Source organism: Vombatus ursinus, unplaced genomic scaffold (assembly GCF_900497805.2).
Source record: "Vombatus ursinus unplaced genomic scaffold, bare-nosed wombat genome assembly UNPS02011369.1, whole genome shotgun sequence".
NCBI classification, from domain to species: domain Eukaryota; kingdom Metazoa; phylum Chordata; class Mammalia; order Diprotodontia; family Vombatidae; genus Vombatus; species Vombatus ursinus.
Window position 1 is genome coordinate 3,533,573 of NW_020951147.1, and position 9,839 is coordinate 3,543,411.

General features: G+C 51.6%; 2 protein-coding genes across 8 annotated transcripts in view; one reads left to right on the forward strand and one right to left on the reverse strand.

Annotated features, from left to right (window-relative positions):
- AIP (aryl hydrocarbon receptor interacting protein) overlaps positions 1-5,707 on the reverse strand; it is a 12,514-nt gene extending 6,807 nt beyond the window's left edge. Inside the window, exon 1 of the mRNA XM_027856117.1 lies at positions 5,525-5,707. Coding sequence (XP_027711918.1) covers positions 5,525-5,707 — 183 coding nt within the window. The remainder of the gene's footprint in view (positions 1-5,524) is intronic.
- Positions 5,627-9,332, forward strand: TMEM134 (transmembrane protein 134). Of its 7 annotated transcripts, none has more exons than XM_027856220.1 (7): positions 5,627-5,896; positions 6,520-6,584; positions 6,670-6,762; positions 7,133-7,209; positions 8,177-8,221; positions 8,424-8,477; positions 8,590-9,332. In XM_027856220.1, exons 1-7 carry the CDS (start codon positions 5,723-5,725, stop codon positions 8,670-8,672), a joined length of 591 nt encoding a protein of 196 aa, XP_027712021.1. In that variant the 5' UTR covers positions 5,627-5,722; the 3' UTR covers positions 8,673-9,332. The 7 variants fall into 7 exon arrangements, 5 of the variants coding, with proteins under 5 accessions (XP_027712021.1, XP_027712023.1, XP_027712022.1 ...); XM_027856222.1 differs by having other exon boundaries at positions 8,198-8,221; XM_027856221.1 differs by having other exon boundaries at positions 6,673-6,762.
- Positions 9,333-9,839: the final 507 nt, after the last annotated feature.

Genomic DNA, 9,839 nt, shown 5'->3' on the forward strand with positions numbered 1-9,839 from the left:
AGAGAGAAAGGGAGGAAGAGAGAGAAAAGAGAGAGAGAGGAGAGGAGTGAGAGGAGACAGAGAGAGAAAAGAGGAGAGAGACAGGGAGGAAGGGAGGGAGGAAGAGAGAGAGACAGAAAAGAGGAAAGAGAGAGAGAGAGAGGAGTGAGAGGAGACAGAGAGAGAAAAGAGAGGAAAGAGAGAGGGAGGAAGGGAGGGAGGAAGAGAGACAGAAAAGAGGAAAGAGAGAGAGAGAGGAGTGACAGGAGACAGAGAAAAGAGAGGAGAGAGAGGAGAGGAGTGAGAGGAGAGGAGAGGAGTGAGAGGAGACAGAGAAAAGAGAGAAGAGAGAGGAGAGGAGGGAGAGGAGAAAAGAGGAAAGAGGGAGGGAGGAAGAGAGAAAGAGAGAGAAAAGAGGAAAGAGGGAGAGAGAGAGGAGAGGAGACAGAGAAAGAGGAGAGAGAGGAGAGAGAAAGGGAGGAAGGGAGGGAGGAAGAGAGAGAGAGACAGAGAAGAGAGGAAAGAGGAAGAGAGAGAGAGGAGAGGAGTGAGAGGAGACAGAGAGAGAAAAGGGAGAGAGAGAGGAGAGAGGAAGGGAGGGAGGAAGAGAGAGAGAGAGAGAGAAGAGGAGAGAGAGGGGAAAGAGAGAGGAAAGAGACAGAGAGAGAGGAGACAAGATTGAGAGAGGAGAGAGACAGAGACAGAGAGGAGACAGAAAGACTGAGAGGGGGCAGAGAGAGTCAGTCCAGGGTGGAGATTAGGGATGTGGTGATGTAGATTTGGAAGTCCTTGGTGTAGAGATGTTTTTAACCAATGAGAGCTGATGGGGTTGCCAAGGGAGAAACGTAGACAGAAGAGGAGACAACCAGGCAGCACCTTGGAGAACACCCACAGTTAGAGGGCGAGATGGGAAGGAGGAGCCCGCAAAGGAGATGAAGGAACAGTCAGACAAGGTGGGGGGAGGAGGGGGGAGGCTTGGGCTGGGGCCTGTTATGGGCCAATCAGTGAGAGCCAGAGTGATGTGGCTTTAAAGCCATGGTCCAGTTGCTCCATCTGAAACCCAATGGGCTTTATCAAAGCCTGGTTTTCCAAGAAATCGTAAATGAAAACTATATGAGACAAAAAGTTAATTGTCCCAGTTTTGGTTTTTTGGGGGTTTTTTCGCTAGGCAATGGTATTAAGTGACTTTGCCCAGGGTCACACAGCTAGTAAATATCGAATGTCTGAGATCTGTTTTGAACTCAGGTCCTCCTGACTTCATGGCCAGTGTTCTATCTACTGCACCACCTAGCTGCCCCAATTGTCACACTTTTTTTTTTTCAAAAAATGATAGAATAAATAAGTAGGGAAGAAAAAAATCTAGCTCCCAAACCCCAAGATACTTCATGAAGTATAAGCAATCAAAATTTATATTCCTTTGGACAGAGGGCTCACATGTAAGGGTGTGACTCCCCACAGGACAGAGGAAGGACGGGGAGGAGGAGGGAAAAATAGCAGCACTGACCAACTAGAACTGGCCTGTTAGGTCCTCCAGGTGCAGCTACTACTGCTCACAAATTGTTGTTCATCCTTCATTTTTTTTTTTTTTTAAGGCAATTAGGGTTAAGTGACTTGCCCAGGGTCTAGCTAGTGTCAAGTCCTTGGTTGGAGACCGAATTTGAACTCAGGTCCTCCTGATTTCAGGGCCGGTGCTCTATCCACTGCGCCCCCTAGCTGCCCCTTCATCCTTCATTCTTTTTTTTTTTCTGGAGGCAATCGGGGTTAAGTGAGTTGCCCAGCATCATATAGCTAGTAAGTGTCTGAGGCTGGATTTGAACTAAGGACCTCCTGACTCCAGGGCCTTTGCTCTATGCATACAGGTTGGATTGTAAAGGAGAGAAACTAGATGTAGAGAGAATAATCAGGAGGTTATAGCAATAGTACAAGTGAGAAGTGAGGAGAGCTTAGACTCTTTGAATATTGTCATTTCACCTGTTCTGAATCCACGTATATAGTCATCTATAGTGAAAATGTAGATGATAATTGTATAATTATGTCATCCCAGGGATTCTTAACCTGCAGCCCCCGAACGTGTTTCTTTTTTTTTTTTTTTTTTTTTTTGGTCAGGCAATCAGGGTTAAGTGACTTGCCCAGGGTCACACAGCTAGTAAAGTATCTGAGGTCACATTTGAACTCAGGTCCTTCCAACTCCAAGGCCAGAGCTCTATCCGCTGCGCCACCTAGCTGCCACTCCAAGAACTTGTTTTTAAAAAAATATTTAAGGGGCAGCTAGGTGGCTCAGTGGATATGATGTGGCTTAGGGGTTCAGGGGTGCTGGGACCCCAAAATCACAACATGCAGGTCCGGCCCGAAAGAATTCGACCCAAGCCTTCTTTCAGCCAAAGACAAGGTTTATTAGAACATCCATCATATTGGGCAGACTCTTAAGGAGCCTGAACATTAGCAAGCTATTGGCTAGATTATAAGAATCTAAGCCCATCCTTCATTCTTAAAGAGGACCAATGACATCAGGAGGGTGATGTCATGACGTACAAGTCAATTGGATTGAAGTGAGGGACGACTGCACAGAGTCACCAGCCTCACTCTCTCCTCCTGAGTCATCAGAGTCCAGTGGCAGGATATAAATCAGGACATCTCTCGATGACCCAGGGTGCAGTTGGGAGGCCTTGACCTTTTTAAGCTAAGGTCTTTTCCAGATCTCAGTTTGTCTGAGGCAACACCCATGCAGTGGTTAAAAACTCTCTGAGACTATAAATAGACTACAAAGGGGCATCCTCACCTGGGAGTTCTCAATGAAATCTCAGGTTCAGTCCCTTTGGATTGATTTCTCTTTGTAAATGTCATTTTCCCCCATTAGAATATATAAAGGGTGGGCCAGCTAGGTGGCACAGTGGATAGAGCACCGGCCCTGAATTCAGGAGGACCCGAGTTCAAATCTGGCCTCAGACACATAACACTTACTAGCTGTGTGACCCTGGGTGAGTCATTTAACCCCACTGCCTAGCCCAAAAAAAAGGGGGGAAAAAAGAATATATAAGGGGGAAGGGGGGGTGTCATCAGAAGAGCCTCTGATGAGATAACAAGGCAAACAAAGGTTTGGAAGCCTCGGAGGGACACCTCCCTATGGATCACACACATCCTGTATCCAGAGCTGGAAGGGACCCTGGAGTTATGGAGTCTAATCTCCTCATTTCCCAGATGTGGAGGGGAAGTGACTTGTCCAGGGTCACCCAGAAAGTGACGGAAGCAAGGTTGGCACTCACGTCCTCGGACTCCAAAACCAGCCAGTTTCCACTTTGCTGTGGAACACTAGCCCAAGGAGTCGCCAGAAGGTTGGCTGGCTGACACTCAGAGCGTGGCCTCAACTCACTCTCATCATCTCCAGGATTCCCCCTCACCTTTTCCCGTGGGCCTTCTTCAAGAGGTTAGCAATCAGGGCTTCAGGATTTCACTCTTCCTCCCCTCTCCTCTGCTCCCCACCCCCACAGTGTAGTTTAACAGCAGTTGGGTGAGTGGGTAGAGAACCAGGCCTGGAGTCAGGAAGACCTGAGTTCAAATGTGACCACAGATATACCTAGTAGCTATGTGACCCTGGACAATTCGTTTAATCCCTGTTTGCCTCAGTTTCTTTGTCTGTAAAATAAGGATAAGAATAGCACTTCCTTCCCAGGGTCGTTTCGAGGATCAACTTAGATCATAATTCTAAATCATTTAGCATGGCCTGAGAAGATAGGTGTTTCTGGAACTCATCTTCCTTCTGGGATTGACCTTCAGAAGACAGGATTTCCTGCTGGGGTGGGGGAGGGGGGACTACTTGGAGAAAAAAAAGGATAATCCTCCTAGTCCTTTGGGCAGTGTCCTACTTAAAGGACAAAGCCAGTGGCTTACATGGACAGAGAAGCAGGACAGGAAGAGCGCTGCTGGAGCTGGAGTCCCCAAACTGTAGTTAACTTTTGGGGAGAAGGGGAGTCAAAACTCCCAAGTGAGGTAGGAGCCAGATTAGAATGTCATTGGGAAATGTTTAACAAATTAAATACAAATACAATACAACACCGGTCAGGATTGTTTGTGGGTTTTCTAAGTCAATATTCAGCCCACAGGATTCCTTTTTGAGTTTCACTTGACTGTAATAAACCACTGGGGGGGGGGGGGGGGGGTTTTGCAAAATTTTATGGGAAAGAGCCACTGACCAGAATGTCAAGTGTCTGAATGGGTCGCAAAGCAACATTCAGTTTCCTTTTGAAGGAGCTCAGGAATTATTTGAGTGCTTTATGAATCTGCTTACAGGCTCCTGTGGATGTTTTGTACTGTCTGCTTTTTCTGTGGCCAGAGGTGAAGGCTGTCCTGTACTCCTGGTGTATTTGTTACCTTGAGTGCCTGTAACAGGGCACTTACATTTGGAGAAACTTAGACATGAATTATACCATGAGTATATTGGCTTTTCTTGGAGTAACTGCAGATGAGGACAGGGAAACAAAAGAAAGATTGAAAGTTATCCCCTTGGGGTCACGTCCCAAGACCCATCCACTCAGTTGAGTTCTCTGGTAACCCTGGGCCACGTGTTCCAACCACTTCACTTTTGTCTTTGTAGCTCCAGAAATTAGCGTGGTGCCTGGCACTTAGTAATAATAATAATAATAATGACAGCAAACATTTACATAACACTTACTATGTGCCAGGCGCTGCACTAAGCACTTTATAATTATTATCTTATTTGATCCTCACAATAACCTTGGGAGGTTGCTATTATTATTTCCATTTTAGAGATAAGGAAACCTGGGCAAACAGAGGTTAAATGACTTGTCTAAGGTCACACAGCTAGGTGGCTGGATTGAGGTCGAGGCTTTGAGCCAGGAAGACTCCTCTTCCTGAGTCCAAACCCAAACTCAGGCACTTCCGGTATGACCATGGGCAAGTCACTTCACCCTGCTTGCCTCAGTTTCCTCATCTGTAAAATAAACTGGAGAAGAAAGTGGCAAACCGCTCTAGTATCCACCCCCAAAAGGGGTCACAAAGAGTCCATGTGACTGAACAACAATGAGGTTACATTACTAGTGAGAGTCTGAGCATAAACTCAAGTCTTCTGACTTCTGGCCCAGCACACTAAGCCACTGCACTACCCAGCTGTCCCTCCTTAGCCGATAATTAACAAATGCTTGTTGACCGACGTGCTGCACGGACTTTCTTCTGTATGTTGTGCTTAAATCTAAGGGCCTGAGCCTCCTAGGCTGCCACTTCACACTCTTAAATCGGATTGAGTTTGCAGGCCATTGGAACCGTCAGATCTTTTTCAGAGGAATTGCTTAAACTCATCCCACCTCCCACATCTAGCACTCACTGGCGAAGTGGAGTTTCCTCCTTCCTCCCAACTCACCCCTCCCCCCAACTGGTGCTCCTCCCTCCTCCTCCCCACCCCGGCTAGGTGAAGCTATCCGGCCATAGGCGGTTGTTGACTGCTCGTGCCTCGCCTCCCGTGGGGGGGCGGGGTGGGAGCCCTAGCTCCTCCTTCACCCCTCCCCCAGCAGCCCCCTTCCCCCTCCCCCACCCCACTCTGGGGCTGGAGTGAGTGCCAGCGTCCCGGCAGGCGGAGGCGAGATTCGAGGTAGATCCCGGTGCCAACTGGCCAGTCCAGTGCCCTGATCAGCGCGGCACGGACCATGGGCCTCTGAGAGCCGGCCCCGGGCGGGCCAGCCGCGGGCAGCTGGGCACAGCTGCAGGGCAGCTCCATGCGGGGGTCCGAGCCATGAGCAGCGGCCGCTCCGAATTCAGCATCGATGATGCCTTTGAATTGTCCCTGGAGGAGGGGGGCCCGGGGCCCGGGGGGACTCCCCCGCGCTTTGGAGCGCTGCACTTTGAGCGCAAGGGCCGGGGAGACGCGGAAGAAGAGGGCGAGAAACAGTCTCGTCTCAAGTACCAGGTGAGAAAACAGCGCCGCCCTTTCCACGCGCTAGCCCCTGACCGGCCCCCTGGGCTCTCAGCGCCTCAGTTTCCTCGTCTGTAAAATGGGGGAATGGCACTGGCTCCTCGCAGAGGCCCCTTCCGGCTTTGGCTCCCAGGATCTTACTGGCCCCTTCCCTGGCCCGAAGTCGAAAGTCATAAGACTGGAAGAACCCCTAGAAATCAAGCCCCCCCCCTTTTTACAGATACGGAAGAGAAGAGGGCCGCCCGAGGCCCTTGCGTCCTGGTGAGTGGGAGCTTCTCGGCCAGGGCCCTTCCCTTACACAAGCACCCCCCCCCCCCCAGATCCTAGTCCTCTTCCTCGGACAGTCTTCCAGCTCACACCCCTGCAAACACCCTCCCCAGAGCTGCTGCCAGCCCTGCCTCGCTGGGCAGGCACCTCCCAGCCTCGGCTCTTACTCAGCCTTCTAAGTCACCCACCTCGGAACTGGTTTCGGTTTCTGTGAATCATCAAACTTGTTAGGCTGGTGAGCAGCTGTCAGAGGACAATCAGGGCTGCCCTCAGGCTGGTGAGGGAAGAGGAGGGAGTCTCAGGAAATCCCCTCTATGCCCTAACAATCAGGGCTGTTTTATTTTGAGCAGAACTTGGAGAATGACGAGGATGGTGCCCGGATCCCCTCGGATCCTGATGGAGCTATGAAGCTCAGGTTAGACTGACCCCCTGGCCCTTCCTGCCCTCCTTCCACTCCTGGCCTGCCCAGGGGACCCCCTGCTCAGTGTGGCCTCTTCCAGCAGGGACCCTGGGTGCTCCTCCACCCGAAGTTCTCAATGGTCCTTCAGTACCATCAGCAACAGCACTCAGCGCTCCTATCGTGCCTGCTGCAGGTGAGGGGCAGGGCCCCCTCCCTCCTCTGAGGCTTCAGGCCTTGGGCCTGTCTCCACCCCTGTCCAGATGGCAAGGGATAAGCCCCGAACCTGCCTTTTCCTCCCCTTCTTCCCAGATGCCCTCTACAGCCCAGCCCCATCCTTATCTAACACTCCTTCCTATCAGGGCACTGGGCTTGGAATCCAGAAACCAGTCTTAACTCCACCCCTGACTTGCTCAGTGACTGTAACCTCTCTGGGTCTCAGTTTCCCTGTCCACAAAATGGGGATAAGTGAGATGATTGATAGCTATTTAAAATGTTATACGAGTGTGATCTGTTATTTTTACCGTGGTCAGTATCATTATGTAAGATTTCTTGTGTGGCCTCAGCTGGACACAACACCCTCTGATCCAGAAGAATCGCCGGGTGGTTCTGGCCTCCTTCCTGCTGTTGTTACTGGGCTTCAGTGAGTGTCTGGCTCCCTGGCCTGCCCCTTCCCACCCAGGGTTCCTGTCCCTAGGGGCTGGATGGGGCCACATGCCCCGGGCTCACACTATGACTAGCCACTGGCCTTCCTATTGTGAGCTGGCGGGAGTTGGGGATGGAGCTGGGAGCTGGGAGGGAAGGAAGGAGGGAGGAAGGAAGGAAGGAAGGAAGTCATGTTTCAGGTAAGGACTTGGACGAGGCTGTGTCTGGGCTTCCTTCCAAATCCAAGATCTAATTCTAATCTTTAAAGTCCATCAGTTGACTTCAAGTCCAAGAGAGAATGGAGCCAATTTAGGGATCTGAGGAGTGCCTGGCCTATGGAGAAAATCAGGGGAGGGGCTGAAGGAAGCCCGAGCTTAGAGAAGATCCCTGTGCCCCCCCAGAACTCCTACACCCACCCAGATCTCTAATTGCCTCCATTAATGGCAAAGCTGTGTGAGCTGCATCACTTTCCCTTTCTGGGCTTGTTTCCTTGTCTTCTAAAATGGTACCACTAGCAAGCACTAAGCTAGATGTTAGGCTCCCAAAGACGTCGATGAAGCCCCCTGTGGTCCCAAGAAGCTGACGTCTTACCGGGGGAAGGAACCACACAGATGAGTAAATACAAAAGCAACATGGAAGCATTTGATACATTTGGGGGAGGTGGGGGCCCGAGAGTAGTAGATTTGGAGGCAGAAAAGACCACGTAATGTCTGGGTGCCCTCTGGGCCTCTGTTTTCTCACCTGGAAAATGAGGGTCTTGAACTAGTTGGCCCCTAAGGTTGCTCTAAATCTATGGCTCTCTGACTGGGGGGCTGGTAGCACCTTCAGAGAGCCTTGAAGGAAGGGGGGGCAGTGTTCCAGGAGGGATTAAGAAGTTAAATCCAGTGATCAGTAGAGATTCTCTGACCTAGCACCCCCATTCCCCCACCTGCCTTCTGACCTCTCTCCTGACCTTCTGACCGAAGCACTCATCCTCATTGGGGTAGGACTGCAGGTGAACCCTTCTCCAGGTGAGAGCGCTCTCTTACCCCAGACTCCTTCCCTGGAATTTGGGAGGTGCATGGGGGATGGGGAGGAGAAAAGAGGGGGTCATTGCTGGCCAGCCCACCATTTGCATATCCATCCCCCCCCTTAACTTTTCTCTAGCCTTGGCCCAGGCACTGTCCCCAGGGCCTGGGATTGAATTCCGCCTGTCCACCTCTCTCCCCACAGGTGTGTCTAGTGCCATCTTCTTTGTTCCTGGCTTCCTGCTGCTCGTCCCTGGAGGTGCACCCCAGGCCTGGTGGGGGGAGGGGAGAGGGGAGGCCCCCCCACTTCCTGGGATCTGGGGGGGGCCGGATGACAAAGGTCCAGGTGGTGACAGGCACCTCCCTTTCAGTATACCACGTCATCTTCATTTACTGCGCTGTCAAGGGCCACCGAGGCTTCCAGTTTTTCTACTTGCCTTACTTTGAGAAATGAGCCCCGAGCCTGTGTCTGGGATGGAGCTCCCCCCATCCCACTGCTGCCTCAGCAGCCCGGAAATGGACACAGCTGGCCGGATCCTTGGAGGCCGGACAGCTCCAGGCTGGGCGGGAGGAAGAGGCTAGGGAAGGGGCCTGGCTGGGGGAAGATGACGACCAAGGCGGATCCTCCAGAGAGCATCCCCTCCCCCTCCTAGGGTTTAGAGCTGAGAGAGACCTCCAAGGCCGGCCAGGCCAATGCCCTGATCTCCCCAAGGGAGGAGCACAATAGTGCCTTGCCCAGAGACAGCCAGCTAGTCAGCAGCAGAGTTGGGATTCGAACCTGGGCCCTCCACCTCCTGACCACTACAAGGTGCCTCTGACTCTGCCAGACAGGCGAGCTGGAGTCGATGGGGGGGATATTGCTCCTTGCCTGGTCCTCTGTGGTCCAATCAACCCCAGGACCCTGGAGGTTTTCTCAGGAAGTTTACTGCCCCCCATTTCTGCCCCATCCCTCCTCCACCCTGCCTGGGCTTCCCTGGCTCTGGGGCCAGGCCTTCCTGAGCCCCGCCTCTGCCCAATCCTGCCTCTGATCCTGGTGCCTTTAACTTATTAGGAGGCCCCAAGGCCATCCTCACATTTAGGGTCTTCTGTCCCAATAAAATGGAGTTTGATTCTAGCTGGGAGACTTGTCTCCTTTCTCTTTTCCCTTCAGTCTTCACCTCCCTCACTCCCCCTGCTTCTGTCCCCCACCCCCCAGATAGGACAAGTTTAAAGACTATAGCTCTTTTAACTCTTTGTGGTAGGTCACATGAGTAATATTTTCCCCATTGTACAGATGAGGAAACTGAGCCAGAAGGGTTCGGTCACTTGCCCAAGATGACAAAGCTTCTACCGTCCCAAGGAGGTCTGCAGACCTGGCTCTTAATACCATTGGGGCCTTCCTTTTTAGACTTTCCATTGGCATCCAGTTATCGCCTTCATTTCCAAACAAATCCTGCCTCCCTTCCCTGGGGAACCATTACTCTTAAGAAAGAAAGAAAAAGAAAGGGAGGGGCAGGGAAAGCAACTTTACAAAACTCACCCAAGTATCAACCAAACCTGATAGTATGTGCAACGTTCCACACCTGTAGTGTTCCCCCCCCCCCCCCGCAAAGAGCCCTCCTCTTTGGAAAAAAAAAAAAAG